We start from the raw sequence: 20905 nt of genomic DNA, 5'->3' as shown, positions 1-20905 counted from the left end.
GAAAAGGAAAACAAAACAGTATGTTGCTGAATTTCTGATAATTGTTGAACAGCAAATCTCTAGAATTACGACGTTTGAAGAAAATAGGATCAGAAAAATGTCGTTTAGCTATCGCTCCGGTTTAGCTATCATCTTTTCAAGCGCAAAGGTTTTCAATGAGTTGGTCAAACTTTTAATTAACGTGATATTTGTCCTGGCCTGTTTGGTCTCAGTCACAAAAAGAAAACTCCAAGAAGAGGCAGAATATAGTTTGCCTGGCAGCGTTATATTGTTGTCACGGAAACACTTTCCTCAACAGGCAAGGAGGTCCGTGTTCTTCAACCATCAAGCTCACTTGGTAATAAGCTACAGCATGCATGTATTCATGTACAAGATGATGTAAATAGCTGCATGTTTTCAGGTGCCAGTAACATGATTTCAAGTTGTTTTTGTGTCCTTGTGTCATTTTTTTATATAATAAAAACCTCTAAAGAAATCGTGCAACGATTCACTGGCTGATTTATACTCTGCAACACAATCAATCCTATTACTCTACAATTGTCTTTTATGCCTCTGCTTTTAATTATCAAACATTTTTAATATAAAAGAATAAAGAGATATTATTTACATGCTGGGTTGATTGAATTTAGTGTATTTCATAAATTCATACAATTTTCATGTGACCTTAGCTAGCATCCTTTTTTGTCACTTAACACAAAGAAAAGTCGTGTGGACACCTCTGGGTGGGCAGATCGATCCATTTTTTTTAAGATTATTGATACCAGGCAAGTACTTGGTCCAACCAATACTATTGTGTTTTGATCGATACTTTACTCAAATTTCTTCAAAGCGCTGCTCTCCTGAGCAGATAGCGCAACCTTCTCTCTCACTTGCCCCTAAGACAGCTCAGAAAGAGCAACGAGCTGCAACCAAAAAGTGCACCCATTCCTAAACAAAGACCGGTTAATCTATTGTAACAATGGCAATGGAGCCAAAAAGGCTTTTTTTGGTAAGACTGAGAGCAAATTGTACCTAGGTGTGAATGAGCGAGGGAGTTGTCTGTCTCTGTGTGCACTGCAATTGACTGAAAACCAGTCCTGGCTGTCCACCGTCCACTGCCCAAAGACAGCTGGGATGGGCTCCAGCACCCCCATGACCCTACTGAAGATAAGCGGTGCAGATAATGGATGGATGAATAATATAGAGAGGCACTGCCGAGCAAAACATGCTGACTATAGAAAACTGGCAATAAACGCTGTGAAAGGGTGAAGCAACAGGAAGCTGTTTTAACGGCACAGCAACAATTTTTCAAGTGAAAATGCTACAGAAGCACGCTACGAGGTTGCAACACCGATAGCAAAGCAATTCAAATCTTTCACAGAGGGTGAATTCATTAAAGACTAATCATAGAATGCCAGGCTGAACAGTCGGACCGCACACATTTTCAGCTTTCTAAATCTGGCCTGCTTTCCGAAAGGTTTCGACACAACTGGCCTACATAGTACACAACATGGCTATACTAAAATGATGGAAAACATAGAAAACAAATACAGTGGAACTTCGCTAGTTCGCGGTTCCACTTTTGCTGGTTCAGAGCTTCGTGGGTCTAAAAAATATACCTAACCTTCTCAATAAACGCATTTATTGACTTGACGCCATTGAGTGCAAGCTTATGTCAACTGAGGACACGGTGTGGACACTCTTATTGTGAAGGGGAGGGGGAGGCCCTGATACAATGCTTAGTCATGGTGAGTTACCGCTTCGCTCACGCCCTCCTTCAACTCCTCCCACAGCACCCCTTTCTTATGTGGCGCTCAGTTTATCATGTAGGAACTCGGCGACGCGACGTAAGTATATTCTCTTCTGTCACATTTCATCTCAAGTTCTACTTTATTATACCAAAAGCTGTATACCTGTATACAAGGGGGGGCCGCTACTTTGCGGATTTTCAATTTTCGCGGGTGGTCTCAGTCCCTATTAACCGCGATAACCGAGGGATTACTGTACTACAATCCTGAACTAAAGAACACACGGATGCAGGAAGCTAGTTTGTGTTTTGCATGAGAAATAAATGTCCTTTGTTCGCTCCGTCAGTGGTTGCAGAGTGTAGGGAAATTCTGGCATCCCATTCACACAGAAATTATAATAGCTTCTATGTGGACTCAATTAACTACAATAAGTCACAGTTTCCATAGTGATGAATGAAGAACACTTTAAGTCTAGGAATGCATTTAAGTTTATGTTTGAATGATGAGTAATGCTAATCTTTACTATGTACGCTAATCAATGTTGTCTCATCTAAATCCGAGGGATTGCCCATGATGATTTCATGAGTCATAACAGGAAGTTCGTGATCCTTAGAGATGAAATCACTTGGATAGTTTTGTGATGACTCTGATCAACGCTCCATTTTCATCCTTCAGTCTTTGGTTTTCCGTGCTGAGTTCTGCTTTGACCTGCAGAGAAAACATGTGGGAAACAATGGATTCTTGTTTTTTTTTCAGTTGCTCAGAGAAAATATCAGGAATTGCATTTAAAATGGCACAAAAGGTCTTCAGGGTCTCCAGAAATCTGTTTCATAACCAATCACTCATTTATATTTGAAAAGTTTTCTGCACATGCAAAGATCTGAACTTTTGAAAATGAAAGTGATTTTAGAAGACCACATATATATATATATACATATATATATATATATATATATATATATATATATATATATATATATATATATATATATATATATATATATATATATATATATATATATATATATATATATATATATATAGATATATATATATATATATACTGGACTGTCTCAGAAAATTAGAATATTGTGATAAAGTTCTTTATTTTCTGTAATGCAATTAAAAAAACAAAAATGTCATACATTCTGGATTAATTACACATCAACTGAACAATTTCAAGCCTTTTATTATTTGAATATTGCTGAATTTGGCTTACAGCTTAAGAAAACTCAAAAATCCTATCTCAAAATATTAGAATATCATGAAAAAGTATACAAGTAGGCTATTCAACTAATCACCTGAATCATCTAATTAACTCGAAACACCTTGCGAGGGTTTCCTGAGCCTTAAAATCACTCAGCTTGGTTCAGTAAACTAAATCACAAGTATGGGGAAGACTACTGATCTGTCTGCTGTCCAGAGGACCATCATTGATACCCTCCATCAGGAGGGTAAGACACAAAAAGAAATTTCTCAAAGAGCAGGCTGTTCACAGAGTGCAGTTTCAAAGCATATCCACAAAAAGTCTGTTGGAAGGGAAAAATGTGGCCGGAAACACTGCACAACCAAGAGAGATGACCGCAGCCTTAACAAAATTGTGAAGAAGAGCCGCTTCCAGAATTTGAGGGAGCTTCAAAGACAGTGGGCTGAAGCTGGAGTCCAGGTATCAAAAGCCACAGTTCACAGACGTGTCCGGGAAATGGGCTACAATAGCCGTATTCCCATGGTCAAGCCACTTCTGAACTCAAGACAACGGAAGAAGCGTCTGACTTGGGCTATGGAGAAGAAGCACTGGACAGTTGCAGAGTGGTCCAAAGTCCTCTTTTCAGACGAAAGCAAGTTTTGCATTTCATTTGGAAGTCAAGGCGCCAGAATCTGGAGAAAGGCTGGAGAAGAGCAAAATCCAAGTTGCTTGAAATCCAGTGTGAAGTTCCCATAGTCAGCAATGGTTTGGGGAGCCATGTCAGCTGCTGGTGTTGGTCCACTGTGTTTCATCAAGTCCAGAGTAAATGCAACTGTGTACGAAGAGATTTTAGAGCACTACATGCTTCCATCTGCTGAAAAACTCTATGGAGATGAGTATTTCATTTTCCAGCATGATCTGGCACCTGGCCACAGTGCCAAAACCACCAGTAACTGGTGCACTGACCATGGCATCACTGTCCTTGATTGGCCTGCTAATTCCCCTGACCTGAACCCCATCGAGAATTTGAGGGGTATAGTTAAGAAGAAGATGAAAGACACCAGACCTACGAATGCAAATGAGCTGAAGGCCGCTTTCGAAGCATCCTGGGCATCAATAACACCTCAGCAATGCCACAGGCTGATTGCCTCCATGCCACGCCGGATTGATGCAGTAATCCGTGCAAAAGGATTCCAAACCAAGTACTGAGTGCATCAATGGACATTTTCAAATGTTTGATTTAGTTTTGCTGTTATAAAATTATTTTTTTTACTTGGTCTGAGGAAGTATTCTAATATTTTGAGATATGATTTTTGAGTTTTTTTCAGCTGTAAGACAAAATCAGCAATATTCAAATAATAAAAGGCTTGAAATAGTTCAGTTGATGTGTAATGAATCCAGAATGTATGACATTTTTGTTTTTTTAATTGCATTACAGAAAATAAAGAACTTTATCACAATATTCTAATTTTCTGAGACAGTCCAGTATATATATTCCGTTTCATCTGGAGGGACGAAAGCATGACCAACTTGGGTGCCGAGGTGCCTAACTTGTTTGAGTGTTTGGGCAATTTTTTTTTTTTTTTTTTTAATTTATTTCCCTTTTATTTTCTTTGTTATTGTATGTGTGTGTCTTGCTGTCGGTCACCCCTCTTGAGGGATATGACCATGGTAGATAGATAGATAGAAATAGGTATTTCCATTTTGATATTTAGTCACCTCTGCTATAAATACCTCGGGCTCCCACCTCACTTTGCTTAACCATTTTGAATCCTGAGGACTTTCACCGACCAAAACCTCAAGCTTCACCTCTCACAACCTCCACCCTCAATTCCTACTCCACTCCATGACCTGCCTTCTTCTTAAACATATTCCCAACTCCCTTTTTCAAGATTTTCTCCACCCAAAGATACCCTCTCAAGTCTCCCTCTTAAGTTCTACTTCCTCATTCCAAGACCTGCCACTCCAACCGTCTTCTTAAATGTATTCCCATGTCTCCTTTTCGAAATTCTCGCCAGGCAAAAAACCCCTCTAAAGCTTCCCTCCTCTGCTATCCCAATCCCACCCCCATCACACCACCCTGTAAATACTTTTGTTGTTGTGTTTAAATAAACGTCCACCTTGTGGGGTTAGACCATGTCTCTTCTTTCCCACGTTTGGGTCCGTCAACACCTAATGACACCTAATCTGCTTTGTAATAGCTGCGTTATAAGTCTTCGGTACCATCCGTAATCATGGTAAATGTGAACTCACTACCAAATAAGACCAACGAGTGCTGGTGGAAAACATCAAAGCGCACAGGGAGCGCAGTTGCTGTGTTTTGCGGAAACGTGGCTCACGTTTAGCATTCCAGACGCTAACGTGTAGCCATCCGGAGCTACCCGGAGCGATCCGGCTTCAGCGCCGCTATACAGAGACACGAAAGCCTGCGGGGGGAATCGGAGAGGAGGCGGACTTGCTGACACGAGGTGGTGTATCCCTGGACACAAAGAAAAGATTTCCATCTGCCGCAGGGATGTCGAACTTTTGGACTGGCGTGTGACGTCATCCACTCCGCTACAAGCACCCCTAGGGCATCATGTTAATCTGTTAATAAACAACGGGGTAGACTGCTGAAAGTGTGAATTTACCTACGGGGATGAATAAAGTATCTATCTATCTATCTATCATACTGTTACTAGGCTATTTATGGTACCTTACTTCATCTGCTTAACAATCACAGTAACCACAGGTTTGATGTGCATTTAAAAAGGATATAAACATAGTTTGTTTGATTCTATTTATTCTAAAAAAACAGGCCAAACTTTCTTGCTTGTTCCAGGTTCCTTGTTTATACAGCGACCTTAATCCCTATTAGCTTGAACTCAGCAGTATAAAACAGTTTTCTGTATTTCTCCAGGCATAGTTTATTGCTCATGTTTGCCACATTGGTTTTCCAATATCAGTCTTCTGTTCCTCTTCATGACCCCCCTCCCGCCCTCTTGCTGCCTACAGATTGCTACACAAAATATAAATATAAATGCAGCTCACAAACGAGTATGTGGAGTAATACCTACAAAGTTAAAAAACATAATACCACTGAGGTTTTTTAGTTTTTTCTTGCCCTACTGTAGGTTTTAGATCAGGGGCTGGTGTAATAGTAAACTGTAATCCGTACGATCTTTTTTAGGGTTAGGGTTAGGGTTAGGACAGATGCATTTTATTAATCAGCTGCTGTCATAGAATTTGACAGCTGTAGCATTCACCAATGTCTTCTCATTGTTCCAAGTAAGGTCCTCCGGAAAATATGCGGGGAAATTGAGACATCACCACATTACGTTCTTCGGACCCTGACAGTGCATCTCTGTCTATCCAGCCTATTCTCAGACCAGAGCTGCCACGTATGTCTGATTCAAATAAGAACACAGAAGTGGTTGTATGGCGGATGTTGAAGACAGTTGCAGGGAGCCTGGGGGCTTTTTGCGCCACCGATCCAGCAAGAGGACAATGGTAACAAGCCGTGTCAGAACAATAATGTTGTGGTCGACAACAAGTAGGTCTGAGAGTATGAAAGTATTCTGAGAAAATGGTCATCTATTTCGAGTCAAGAGATCGTCTGTGATCATTCAAATATTCTCTACAATACATGAGGGTGATTAAATAAAGGTACCTTTACTTGTTCTTCCATGTCGGATATCTTCTTCCGAAGACTCCGACTGTCCTGTGAGTAGAAAAAATATGAAAAAACTTGAGTAATCCCCCCAAAAAATTCTGCTCATAAACAGTGTTCCCCTCTAAGCTGCGCGCTTGCGCAATTGCGCACTGCTCGCACATTCTCAGCGCACAAGAAAATCTAGCCAGCGCACAAAAATGAGGGCTCAGAATTACTAACTAAGAAGCGACTTAAGTCAAAGTTACAGTGCATGAAGGTAAAAATACACAGGTTCACCTGACATTGTGTCCTAAATGCGGTATTTTGAAGTCGAGTCGAAAGAGAACGAAGTTGAGTAAAGTTAGTAGAGTTTGTCGGGGAACCGGCTTCTTCGGCTCAGCTCACTAAAAGGAACCGGCTCTTTCGGGTACTAAACGGCGCTTCGGGTTGTTTTTGCTTCTTTAATCAAACATGACCAAATATTATGTAAAATTATGCACAAATGACTCAAAAGCAGGGGAAATGGAACAAAAAAGAAACAAATACCAAAATGAAAAAGTAGAGAAAAGCTGAGAAAAAAAGAAACAAAAGGAAGAGAAAAAATATAGAAAAAAGCCAGAAAAAAAGAAAAGAAAGAAATGTAGGAAAAAAGTAAATAGAGAACAAAAAGAAAAAAGTAACAGCTCGAAAAAAAATAAACACAATGATATATTTTTTAAAGGAATTTTAAAAAAGTAGAAAAAAAAAAACATGGAAAAAAGACGAAATACTTTGTGTTGCATTCAAATAATTTCAAATTATATCAAGTGAATCTTGTTGCCAACATTGTACTTCCACTAAAAAATGTGATTAAGTACAGTTCTGGTTTTTACAACCGTCTAACTAAGCCCCCAAAAATGTTAATATTGTGCGACAAAATATATCAGGAAATAAAAAGAAATGGATATCTTGTGAAAGAACAAACGACAATAGCAATTGCAATAGTACATGAGTCAATTCATTCAAAAGAGAAAAATCATTTTGCATTGCCGGAAACTCAGCAAAATGTAACTTGATGTCAAGTTTTGGACATGTTTGATAATGAATTATCTTGCCACACTTGGGATTATGGTTGCTCACTGTTGTTTCAAGCGCTGCTCACCGACTTTGTGTGAACGCTCAGACCCGTGGAAAATTAGAGGGAACATTGCTCATAAACAAGTATATAGAGTAAAACTAACAATGGGGAAAAAAGTTAAAAACATAAGTTGATAGGAAAAGGGTCATTTTTTCTTTGGAAATACTGTACCTTCAAATAAATCTCACACTAATGGCTCACTAACAATTAAACAAAAAAAAAAACATAGCTGCGTAGTGTTTGTGCAACATTTTTAGCTTTTACCTTGGGAAGTCAAGTTAACAATCCCTCAAATCAAAACCCCAATGTCCTTAAAGGACGATTTAATAATTTGAAAGATGGAATCCAGGCATGGCTTCACATCAGCGTTTCGGTATATCCGGTACCTTTTTTTCTGTTTCAAACATGTTAGCACCTTGTTCACTCTTCCTCTCCTTTTGCTGCAAGAGAAAAAAAAAATGTATTTTTTTGCAGTATTTATGTTTGTGTGGAGGTTACCTGAGCTCTCTGCAGCTGCTCTTGGATCACCACCAATTCCTGTTTACTGGTTTCCAATCGAGACTTGAGCCTCTGATTTGTGGCTATGGCTTTTTCATACATCTGCAAAATGTGAATTGATGTTTTTTATTTTTTATTCCATCGTGTCATCATGCGAAGTCATGGGAAATTGTTTGGTGAACATGTTTAAAGCATTAAAATGAATTGAAGCGTGAGAAACAATTGCAAATGAATTTGAATTTGTATGTACTTTATTACTTCATCGTCAAATAGTGTTGGGAAGCTGTATCTCTGTGTGGTGTGGAGGCTGCAGTGCCTCCGACTGGGATAGTGTGAGGAGGGTGATGAGGACAGCAGAGAAAATCATCAGGACTTCTCTCCCCTCCATTCAGGACATTGAATGAATGAATGAATGAATGAAAACTTTTATTTCGAACATAAAAACAAAAACAGGACAAAAACAATAAGTCAACAACAAAATAATGTCACATAACATGTTTGAAAAGGGGTAGTCAGAAGCAGATGCTTATTGACATTGGCCAGAAGCGCTGCCTATCCCGAGCCAAGAACATCAATAGGTACCCCTCTCACCCCCATCATGGACTGTTCACTCTGCTAGCCTCTGGGAAGAGGTACTGCAGTGTGCGGTGCAGGACCACCAGGTTCTGCAACAGCTTTGTCCCCCTGGCCATTAGACTGTTAAATGGTCAATCACACACACAGTAAGCCTACACAGCTGCTAATCTGTACATCTGTTTGTTTTGTTTTTTTAACACTACTGGCAGTTCTCTTATACCTAGCCACTCCTTTGCACATCTGTTCTCCTCTGCACTACCGTACTCCATTGTTATTGTTATTGTATAGCGACTTGTTTACCTGACTGCCCATTTTTGCACATCTGGTTAGCTGCTACTCTTGGACTCTTTGCACTATTGTATAATACTATACATAGCGATAATTATTTAGTATATTATTAGTATTTCAATACTCCAACTCAATAAAACATTTTATTTATATCTGTACATTCAAGGAAACTGTGCGGGTCAGATGTATCGACATTTCGTTCTGCATACATGTGTACAAGAATGACAGTAAAGTATATCTGAATCTGATCAATGGCAGACAGAAATCGCCCCTGTGTTGCAGGCCAACAACTGAACACAACCAAAACAAAACCAAAACTTAAAAAAGGACTACCTGCCTTTTTGTAATCATTGCGTGATATTTCTTCCTCTGCCTTTTTTCTTGCTGACAATCTGTTCTCCCGACGTGAAAAATAAGACTCGGCGTGGTTTTTGGTCGCCTCCTTTGAGTCGTCCGACACATTGGATGAGTTCAGACTACAAAAACAAAACACTTATTTTTGCAGGACTGAAATTTTAAAATTAAATGTGATTTTGAGAGAGTTACAACCAAGAAATCTTACCTCGAAAGTCGCTCATGCTGAAATAGATGACACAAATGTTAAGATGGTGTTAAAATTCTTGGAAGAATTAAACATGACAAATGTGTGAAATAAACGGTTAGGTCTAATCCATAATTTTAAAATAATATGCATTGATTAGGGCCTCCCAGTGGTGAAGAAGACTTAATCAAATAAAAAAAACAATATTGATTGACTTAAGAGGAGGTGACATAATTGTTCGCCATCTTGTTTCTACGGGTGCTCAATAAGGCTGGGTCAAAAAAACCGAGAAGTAAGTTGGTGTGTTTTTGCCTTTTGAGTGTTGGTAGTATGTATTCTTTCTTGAGCTTTGTAGCACTCACTGGTTCCACTACACCAGGGATGTCAAACTCAATTGCACAAGGGGCCAAAATTCAAAACACACTTAAGGTCGGCGGGCCAACCAGGATAAACATTTATTGAACACACTTAAACTGAATGTTTTTGGAACATAAATATGAATAAGAACAGACAAGAATAATAAATTTAAACCTTAAATCACTTATACAGTATTTGTTATTTTGCTGTAAATACAAACATCTTGTTAAATGATACAACTTAGAACTTAACTTAAACAACTTAACATTAAAATAACATTCAAATACCTTTTCTCCTATGTCAATGTATATATTAAAAAAAACTTAAATATCCTAAAAGATTTTGCTCTCCTTAATATATCTCCTGTCAAAAGTAGAAATATGAAAATGCTACACAAATTATTTTGTAAAAACGTCACAACATTCTGAGAACAGTGAGCCTGATGTGCTTACCTTTGGCGCAGACGGAGTAGGACGAGAGATGGGAGGGAGTGCTTGCACTTTTTGCATAGCTCCACCCATCCCTCCCACTCACCCAATCAAATAACTTTAAGTTATCTTCCGGTGTTTTGGCGTATTTACAATTTGTACCATGGATTTATCAAAAAGTATCTGAACACTGAACACAGATTATATAGTGAGCTTTTACATTAAGGATTCTTTAGCGTTGTACAGCCAAAACAAGTTTTTTTTGTGTGACACCTTGACTGTAAATTGTAGTGAAAATTTGCATGCAATTTAATTTGTCTCTGAGCCATAGGTACTCATAGAAAGAGCCATATCTGGCTCGCGGGCCATAGGTTCCCGACAGCTGGTATATAGTATAGTATACGTCATATATGAAGGAATAGGTACAGTGACTAAAACATCAGAATGGATGAGACAGGGATGAGACGACGTTGTTCATATTGACGGGCCATTAATAACAATAATGTAGAATAGTCTTGCGGGCTGGATATAATTACGGGGCGGGCCGGACGCGGCCCGCGGGCCGGGAGTTTGACACATGTGCACTACACCATACAGCAACATCTAGTGGTTAAATAACAAAAACTCTCCCTTTAAAACAAGTAGTAGCGTGAACACATTACTTTAACTTTGGAGTTAAAGCTTTAACATGTCTACCCATTGAGTTAAAGCTTTAATGCTGCTTTCACTCTTGATTCTCGCACCATTAAAGCTCAGAGTTAATCACACAACTTTTTTTTTTTAATTTCTCACACACACTTCGACAGAGGGTTGAGTTACCCACCATACAGCAAGACAAACAAAAATTAAATAAACCAGAACTTTTGACTGCGCCAAACTTGTACCCTGGAGTTAAAGCTTTAACTTAAAGTTAACTCTAAAGTAAATAGTACAGTTTTAACTTGGTCAGCACACATTTGAAATTAAACCATAATTTGTGTATATTTTACCGGGAATACCTTTTCATTTTGCTTTTTTTTTTTTTTTAATTAAGGTAACCTTAAAGGGACAGTGTGTACATTAGATGTCGCTGGAATGTTTTAATTATTTTTAAATATACATATTCATATGCTATATTATGTATTTTTTCTTACTATTTAAAAACACATTTTTCAATGAAGGGGAGGTCTTTTTTGCCACTAGAAGGCGGTAAATAACACACACGGTTATTTTAATCCCCCCAAAAAATAAGAAAGGAATAATAAACACGATTTCTTTTTTCTTATAACCGTATTTTCCACACTATAAGGCGCACCTAACAGCCTTTATTTTTTTCAAAAGCTGACCATGCGCCTTATAATACAGAGCGCCTTATATATGGATCAATATTAAGTCGCAAAGTCTTGCAAGTAAGGCAAGCAGCCGCCGACTAGATTTTGCCCCGAAGGCGAAGTCGTCCGCTGTGTATGCTGGGATTTATATACCGGCGTTTCATTTCCTAACCAATGTGTCAATCATCATTTGAATCAGTCACTATTGGCTAAAGTTATTCGGAGGTAAAGGGGGCGGATCCTTTTAATCATTTACAGGCTCGCATAGGCTAAAGGGGCGAAACAAAGCCTGCAATTGGCCGAAAAAGATGAATGTGAATCACACGTTGGGTTGCACTACGGCATAGAGAGAACATTTATTACTATTCTGTATGTGTAAATATTTTACTCTCCTGGATTTACTACACTCACGGTTGTAAGAAGACCATGGTTACGTATCATTATTGAACGTGATGGCTGCAAGAGAACTTAGGTGAGCTATGCGGCTTTATATTTTCCCGGTATCTTGTTTTAGAACGATCTTGATGTTTCTGTGATGAGTCTACTTTTAAACTCAATTCAATTCAAAGTGTTTATTGTCATATACACAGTAAAGAACTCCGTTTCCTTGCACAATAAAATTCTTACTTTGCTGTCCACACAGTTGCCAGCAAAAAATAAAATGGAAACTAAAAAATGATATTTGAAACGATGCATTTGAGTGATTGGTGACATCGTACAGACACTGTTTCCGTACATGTCTGAGACACGTATTTGCTTCTTTGCAAGCTTTCGGAATGTTAAGGGGGTAATACGTTTGACTGAACTATCTGACTGTTTTGTCGACGTTCCCATTGTAGCGCCTTATAATCCGGTGCGTCTTATAGTGCGGAAAATACAGTAATCCTCATATTTGGTTGAACTAATAGAGTATTCACTATGACAAATGATCTGCATTAGTGTCCCTTCAAAAATTCAACACAACGAGACTCTTCACCCCTCCTTTCCTTCGATGTAAAACTTTGAAAATTACGAGCTCTGCGAAGGCATCCAAGAGGAAACAATCCCTTAAATAAACCCGAAGCAAACGCACCCAAAAAAGGCCATAGCTGCACTAGTGGCTTTCACTGTTGGATTTATGTTTTTGCCTCCCTAGTAAGTAAGGCCAACTACGTTCAGTTGTATAAAAAGAAAGTGCAACACTAAAATTCCTCCCTCCAAGGACCATCAGATGTTAGTATTAGATGCTTGAAAATGAAAGTCTTAAACCTCAGAATCTAAGTAAGATAAACTGCTTTTTCATCTTGGCCCTTACTTTGAGTTGTCGTAAAATTTATATTACAGAAATCCTTTTGTGTTTGTCATTGAAAATAAACACAGCTTAAAATTTATTTCTGTGGCATGTGAAGGAGCAAATCATTTGATGTTTGGATTTGTTTTTACGAGCAAACACATTGAAGAAAAGTGTTTTTTGACCATTTTGACCATTGTTGCATGCTGCTTTGTCACTATATGCCAGGGGTCGGGAACCTTTTTGACTCAAAGAGCCATAAAAACAAAAAATATTAATTTTATTTTTGGAAAGAGCCACACCATATATTATGAGACAAATTTATTAAATTACTAAACCCGCGCCCCAGACAAAAGCTTACTCTTCAGCACATTTATTTTTGATGATTTGATAAAAATTATGAAAAGAGAATAATGCCAGAGCCTCTGTCCCAAAATCAACAAACATACCACTTTAAACTTGTCTCTTTCTTGCAATTACTCAAGATCGGTTAAACTCCTTTTGACCCTTTTTTCATACATATTGGTTTCAAAACCAGATGCAAGCAGGTATTGTGTAAAAACGTCACAACATTCTGCAAATAGGGAGCCTGATGAGCTCACTTTTGGCGCAGACGGAGTAGGGCGAGAGATGGGAGGGAGTGCACTTTTTGCATAGCTCCACCCATCCCTCCCACTCACCCAATCAAATGAAAGTTCTCATCCGGTGTTTTGGCGTATTTACAGTTCTGTGGATTCATCATAAGGTATCTGAACACTGAACACAGATTATATAGTGAACTTTTATATAAAGGATTCTTTGGCGTTGTACAGCCAAAAGAGTTTTTTTTCCCCCTTTTTTTGTGTGACACCTTGACTGTAAATTGTAGTGAAAAACGTGCCCTATATATATTGCGAAGTAATGTCATATTATTTAGCTTTGGTTTGGCTTTGCGTGTACCTGAACAGGATAGAAGACTCAAGTTTTGAACAAGATGTAGACATTTTGCATGCAATCAAATTTGTCTCTGAGCCACAGACACTCATAGAAAGAGTCATATATGGCTCGCGAGCCATAGGTTCCCGACCCCTGCTATATGCCAATCATGTTGCTCTTCTTTGAGTTTCACACCCCTTAAGGCTGATTTGCTCTTTGTAACTCAAGATATTTGACAAAAAGTAACCGCTTGGAGGAGGACCTTCAGAACAGATTTGAAATTTTGCATTGGTGGGTATTTTTGTGCAGTTCTCTCCTGTTCTCCATGCAAGTTCAAAATCTGTTGATGCCTTCTCTCCTTATTTTGGGTAGCTACTAAACGTATCTGTCACGAAACGGGTCGGGAAGCAGGAAGTTGGACCTCATTTGCGTAGACGATCTGTCACATTATTTGAGAAAGAAAAGTTGTCCAACACACAAACGGACCAAAAACAAAACAAAGCAGGCTCAAATGCAGTCAAAACGGGCGGCAGTAGCTCAGGAGGTTGAGCGCTCGTCTTGGGATCAAGGGATCCCAGTTCGAATCCCGGCTCGTCCGTGTTACATGTCGAAGTGTCCTTGGGTAAGACACTGAACCCCTAATACCCCCAATAAGCAGGTTAGCACCTTACATGGCTGCAAGGCCGCTATTGGGAAATGTGGAGCACATTGTAAAGCGCCTTGGGAAGTCACTGACTTGAAAAGCGCTATACAAACGCAGATCATTTCATTTCATTTCAAAACTACAGACTAGGCATTTAACAGGATTAAACAGAACTTGCCGCAATCACACAGAATGTTACACCGAAGTGCAACAAAGTCCAACAAGCACAACAAGCATAAACAGGTTCAAACAAGTGTAAACAATGATCTGGCAACGGGCAGTTCGAAAAGGTGCGTTTAAGTACCCACAGGAGTAATCGGGAAAATGCAGGTCAGCCGGTGTCAAGGGGCGGGGCCAGCTGGGCGCCATGACAACCGTGCAGGACATGACAGTATCAATATATTTTTTCATGAATGGCACTCTGAATGTTGCACTATTTTGAATAAAAAATGGTTGTTTACGAGTCATTTTAAGTTAGGCATAAACTGTTTTAAATCTGTGAATAAGGCAACTTTCTATTAAAAAAGGCCAAAGATAGATTTTTCATATGACACATGTTTTGATTGTAAGTGTAGACTCATCTTTATACTTGTTTGTTTGTTGTTCATCTTTTTAGCGCAATGTGTTTGATTTTACCCCAGTTTTTACTGATAGCGTGCATTTTTTCACTGATATGCCAATGTTATAGTGGTTTTATTTTTTTGTAATATGTTGTGGATTTTAAATTGTGAACTCAATTTAAATAATACCACAGCAATTACTAAAAATAAAAAACATTAACAAAATAGTTGTATGATTTTTAATTGAATTTAAAACAAGATAGCCATTGGCATAAACCACAGAAACACACCTGATTTTGAATGAAATGCCTCCGAAAAGACCCCCCCCAACGCACAAAAACCAAAGTTCAAACTCAAAGCCTGTCATGATTGCCAAAATGAAGACACCTTTGGCAATCGTTTGGCACGCAGGAGCGCGCTCTCTGATTGGCTGGCACTCTCCTCTTAAGCTGTCAGCGCCCAGAGGAGAGTGTCAGACCGTACTTGTGTCTCTTTGTGTGTTTTGCCAGATTCCAGTACCAAAAACCTTTCCTGTTTGATTCCTGCCTGCCTTCGGTATCAACCTGTTTCTGCCCCACGATTACGACCTGGTCTCCTGCCCTGGCCATCGACCTGCCGGCTAAGCCGTATCGATTCTGCCTACCTGTCACAGAGCTGCCATTCCGTCTAACGCTGCTAGCGACCGACAATCATCGGCTTCCTAAGCAAGCTCTGTCAGCTCAATCCAATAAAGATCCCTTTAAAATGAACGCAATTGGGTCCGAGATTCCATTCTGGTTCCTGACAAAGCCAAGAGGTCAGAATTTCTTGAAAATGCTGTCATTGATGATAGATAAATGTTCATGTTTATTGTATAGCATAGGGCCACGGGATGATAATTTGAAGGCCCCTACCCTAATATGAAATCTTAAAAAGAACAGGGTGTATTAGTCAAGGCCTCATAGTGGTAGAAAAACACATTCATAAAAAAAAAAAAAAAACACACCACTTACTTAAGCAAACATACATGAACCATAATATAAATGTGCATTTTTTTAAAACACTCATAGGATAAGAAATGTGCATTTAATATAATTAATGAAATGAAATGAAATGATCTGCATTTATATAGCGCTTTTCAAGTCAATGACTTCCCAAAGCGCTTTACAATGTGCTTTACATTTCCCAATAGCGGCCTTGCAGCCATGTAAGGCGCTAACCTGCTTATTGGGGGTATTAGGGGTTCAGTGTCTTACCCAAGGACACTTCGACATGTAACACGGACGAGCCGGGATTCGAACTGGGATCCCTTGATCCCAAGACAATTAACATGAGGCTCACGTAGAGGGAGCTGACAGAATTGTCCGACATCTTGCTACTATGGATATTCAAAAATCAAAAACTTTGTGAAAGGCTGGGCAAAAATACAGAGAACAGAAAATAGGGCAGTTTGGTCACTTTGAGTCGCTGTAGTCTGTGTTCTTTTCTTCTTCTTTGTAGCACTGATTTCCGACTTTACTACACCATACAGCAATATCTAGTGGTTAATTAATACACACCCTTTAACGTAAGTATAGCCCATGATTGTTGTGAATTCATTTATTACTGATTGATTGGTTTATTTTCATCCATCCATCCATCCATTATCTGCACCGCTTATCCTCGGTAGGGTCGCGGGGGGGCAGCCTATCCCAGCTATCTTCGGGCAGTGGGCAGGGGACACCCTGAACTGGTTGCCAGCCAATCGCAGGGCTCACAGGGACAGACAACTCGCTCGCTCATCCACACCTAGGGACGATTTGGACTGGCCAATTCATCTGAAATGCATGTTTGGTGGAAACCAACGCAAACAAGAGGAGAACATACAAACTCCGCACAGGAAGTCTGGTAGCTGGATTTGAACCCATGACCTCAGAACTGTGCCCGACACGCGCTAACCACTGCGTCGCCGTGCTGCTCGGTTTATTTTCATATCAAATCTTTTTTTATTTTAGATCTTATTTTGTGTAGTATTTTGTTTGAAAAACAAGGTTTTTGAGAACAGTGAGATGTTTCCTCAGGGGTTAACATGTTGACAACCTGATTTGGCCCAACCTCACCCAGGCCTTAGCTTCAGCGTCCCCCTAGTAAATTGAGTTTGAGATCACCAGCATAGATAAATTGTAATTCCCCTCAATGGTGACAAAAACAGAGAGCTCGCCTGAGCAGGTCAAAAAGAAACGGCTCATAAAGTTACAAACCGACTTGCGTAAACACTCAAAGATCTCCGCTTGCTGTTTAAGGGACTTTGGAAGCTTCAGCAGACAGGGAGTAATATCACGTATAAACAGACTGATTGTAAAAAAGCCTAGATGTCATGATTCGTCCTCCGTCGGGACCACTGCACCCCTGACCGTTTATTCCCTAGTGGAAAATGTGAGTTTCCCGCAAGACGAGCGGGAAAGATAAACATCCATAAATATGGACACTGAGTTCCCACAAGTGGATCCAAGTGCTTCTCTTCATTTTCTCTGCCTTGCGATCTTACTTTCTTTACGTCTCGTTGTTTGCTTTCCAATATGGTTCATAGAAGTTCTATGTTATTTGTCAATTCTTTAAGTCACAGGTGTGAAACAGGCGGTCCGCGGGCCACATCAGGCCCGCTAAGGGATTGAATCCGGCCAAGCAGCAGGTTAAAATATGTCAACTTGATGTTGCCAAAGAAAGGAGCCTCGAACAAAGACACTGTACTTGTATTTCTTTTTCTTTCTCTCTCTCCCTCTTTTCCACCCTTTTTCTCCCACTCTCTGTCTCTTTCACTCTCTGTGTCTCTCTTTTTCTCTTCCTTTCTTGCTCTTTGTCTCTCTCTTTCTCTGTGTCTTTTAACTTCTTTTGCTCTAACTTCCTTTTTTCCTTTTCTCTCTTTTCTCTTTCTCTCTTCTTACCCTTTGCGCTTTCTTTTCTCTCCTTCTGTCTTTCTATTTCTCTTTGGATTTCTTTCTTCCTCTCCCTTTCTTTTCCCCCTCTCTCATGACTTTTTATCTTTTTTGTTTCTCACGTACTCTCCCTCTCTCTCTTTTTCTGTCTTTGTCTTGCCCTCTCTCCTTTTCCCTCTCTTTAATTTACTAGTCCGGCACCCGACATAATGTTTGTTTCATCGTGTGGCCCCCGAGTTAAAATGAGTTCGACACCCCTGCCTTAGAGCCATGAGCTGTATGATTATTTTATTATCATCAATTGTATTGTTATTTCTGTTCATTCATTTATTTATGTTCCAATCGCTTTTCCTCACAAGGGTGGCGTTCATTATTATTTTTATAACGATAGATTATCATTATGGTTTTGCTTCGTTTGTTGTGATATATTTTGCTTTCATGGAAAAAAGGTTTCGGTCTGCTCAAAACTAACTTGAACTCAACACCTTTCAATGTTGTTGTATTCAATTTTTACATTGTTAGTGCAAATATGAATAATGATAAAAAATAAATAAATAGAATGTCTTCGTTCAGGTATCAATGCCAGGCTTACATGTGTGTTGTAAGCAATGTTCCCTGTAATTTTCCACGGGTCTGAGCGATCACACAAAGTCGGTGAGCGACGCTTGGAACAACAGTGAGCAACCATAATCCCCAGTGTGGCAACTAAATCATTATCAAACATGTCCAAAACTTGACATCAAGTTACATTTTGCTGAGTTTCCGGCAATGCAAAATTATTTTTCTCTTTTGAATGAATTAACTAATGTACGATTGCAAAGGTTGCAGGGCCTACAAACGTCATTTGTTTTTACAATTCTTTCACAAGTTTTCCATTTCTTTTATTCCTGGTATCTTTTGTCGCATAATACTAACATTTTTGGCGGCTTATTGTGTCGGTTGCATGATACAGAACTGTTTTTAATTACATTTTTTAGTGGAAGTACAATGTTGGCAACAAGATTAACTTGATATAATTGGAAATTATTTGAATGCAACACAACCTTTTTCCTCTTTTCCATGTTTTTTTCTCCTTTTTTAATTCATTTTTAAAAAAATCTCATTGTGTTTATTTTTTCCTAGCTGTTACATTTTTCTTGCTTTTTTGTTCTCTATTACTTTTTTCCCTTTATTTGCTTCTTTCTTTTCTTCTGGCTTTTTTTCTGATTTTTTTCTGCTCTTTTTCTCACCTTTTCTTTCGTTTTCTTCTCAGCTTTTCACTACTTTTTCATTTTGGTATTTTTTTTCTATATCCCCCACCCTTTAAGTCATTTTGTGCACAATTTTACATAATATTTGGTCGTGTAGGGATTAAAGAAGCAAAAACAACCTGAAGAGCCGTTTGGGACTCGAAAGAGCCGGTTCTTTTTAGTGAGCCGAGCCGAAGAAGCCGGTTCTTGAAAACCTCTACTGACTTTACCCAACTTTGTTCTATTTCGACATTGACTTCAAAATACCACAAATAGAACACAGAGTCAGGGGAACCCGTGTATTTTTACCTTCATGCACTGTAACTTTGACTTAATTCGCTTCTTAATTAGCAATTTCGAGCCCTGATTTTTGTGAGCTGGCTAGATTTTCTTGTGTGCGGAAAAGCTCTGGGTAGTGCGCACACACGCAGCTTAGAGGGAACATTGGTTAAAAGGCACACAAACCAATTTTCCAACTTTAGCTTTACCTGTTGCCAACCACACACCAAAATATTATCTAAACCAAGCTTACCCAGTTGTAACACAATCAATGTAACACCACATCTGTATAAATCTATTGGCCAACAAAAAGGGTATGTATTTCAATACAGTCCACACAGGATACAAATAAATTTTGGCTAATTGTTACAGTAAATATACCACAAAAAACAAACTGAAAGCTTACCCTTTGCCTCCCGCTGGGTGTGGAAAACGAAGACGAAGAAGAAGAGTCAGAAGGTGACTTCCTGACAAAAGGATGATCTCCTCTGTTAGACAGTTGGGACGACATGGCTTTGGGTTTCTAAATCATGCGTTGCCAATATTCCTACTTAAAATGCCAAACAAGATTGAGGGCTTAAACCTTATTTTGCAGGAGTTCCTCATGAATGGCGAGGGGGTCTGTTATGTTGGTATGCTGAAAGAGAAGAGTTGGTTTCTCTGGTGGGATAGTAGGGTGGGCGGGACAACGTCTGTGCAGTGTGCATCTGACAGGTCTTATTCAGCATGCTTGACTGTTTTCAACAGGAATGAAAATGAGCTTTATAAATGATTGAATCTTAGTATTATGTGATGTAATCCCTTGCCATATCGCATTTACTTTTTGCGCTTTCACTACTTTGTAAAATATATTCATGCATTGTGCTCTTGGTTCTGATTAGTTAAACTGTCGCCCAGCCCCTTTACTGCCTGTTTCAGCACACAGTGTTCATTTTACCTCTGAAAAGTGATGGGTTCCAGGGACTCGCATGCTCAAAAATTTATGGGTCCCAACAGAGATCTATGGGTCCCCAAAATTTAGTGTGATCGAGGTTGAAATTGTAAATGGGCGAGAAATATATAATAGAAATCTATACATTCATCACAGTTTATTGGTAATACAAATCAGTTATCACTTCAAGATTTTTCAGTTCACAACAATATTGTACATTATACAAAATATTATTATTGAAATAATTGAGAAACGACCGCACATGTGGTATCCCCCTTTCAGGATTACCAGACAGCAAAAGGATGTTGCAATTAGAATAGAATAGAAAAGAATAGAATAGACCTTTATTGTCATTGTTACAAAATGGGTTAACATATTCATCTCATCTCATCTCATCAGCTGCACCGCTTATCCTCAGTAGGGTCGCGGGGGTGCTGGAGCCCATCCCAGCAATCATCGGGCAGTGGGCAGGGGACACCCTGAACTGGTTGCCAGCCAATCGCAGGGCACACAGGGACAGACAAC

At 39.2% G+C, this 20905-nt stretch overlaps 1 protein-coding gene across 1 annotated transcript; it reads right to left on the bottom strand.

Moving 5' to 3' along the window:
* Positions 1-2197: 2197 nt before the first annotated feature.
* LOC148364773 (protein phosphatase 1 regulatory subunit 12B-like) lies at positions 2198-20126 on the bottom strand. Its single transcript, XM_088337259.1, has 7 exons — positions 19856-20126; positions 9586-9602; positions 9361-9499; positions 8160-8261; positions 8048-8101; positions 6563-6613; positions 2198-2435 (listed from the first exon to the last, which is right to left on the bottom strand). The coding sequence occupies exons 1-7, from the start codon at positions 19958-19960 to the stop codon at positions 2349-2351; spliced, it is 555 nt and encodes a 184-aa protein (XP_088193385.1). The 5' UTR covers positions 19961-20126; the 3' UTR covers positions 2198-2348.
* Positions 20127-20905: the final 779 nt, after the last annotated feature.

The sequence above is a fragment of the Urocampus carinirostris genome, chromosome 6, assembly GCF_059441175.1.
Source record: "Urocampus carinirostris isolate Australia breed hairy pipefish chromosome 6, RoL_Ucar_1.0, whole genome shotgun sequence".
Taxonomy (NCBI): Eukaryota; Metazoa; Chordata; class Actinopteri; order Syngnathiformes; family Syngnathidae; genus Urocampus; species Urocampus carinirostris.
Note: the sequence above shows the minus strand (reverse complement) of the source record. Positions and strands in the feature narration are given on the sequence as shown.

What these genes read in the sequence shown, in the direction of transcription:
- LOC148364773 (XM_088337259.1), bottom strand. Translation starts at nt 19,960, where the DNA reads ATGTCGTCCCAACTGTCTAACAGAGGAGATCATCCTTTTGTCAGGAAG. An exon ending in CACGCAATGATTACAAAAAG is followed by an intron (nt 8,262 to 9,360) that starts GCAGGTAGTCCT and finishes CACATTTTGCAG; the next exon opens with ATGTATGAAAAAGCCATAGC. An exon ending in AGCAGCTGCAGAGAGCTCAG is followed by an intron (nt 8,102 to 8,159) that starts GTAACCTCCACA and finishes TTTCTCTTGCAG; the next exon opens with CAAAAGGAGAGGAAGAGTGA.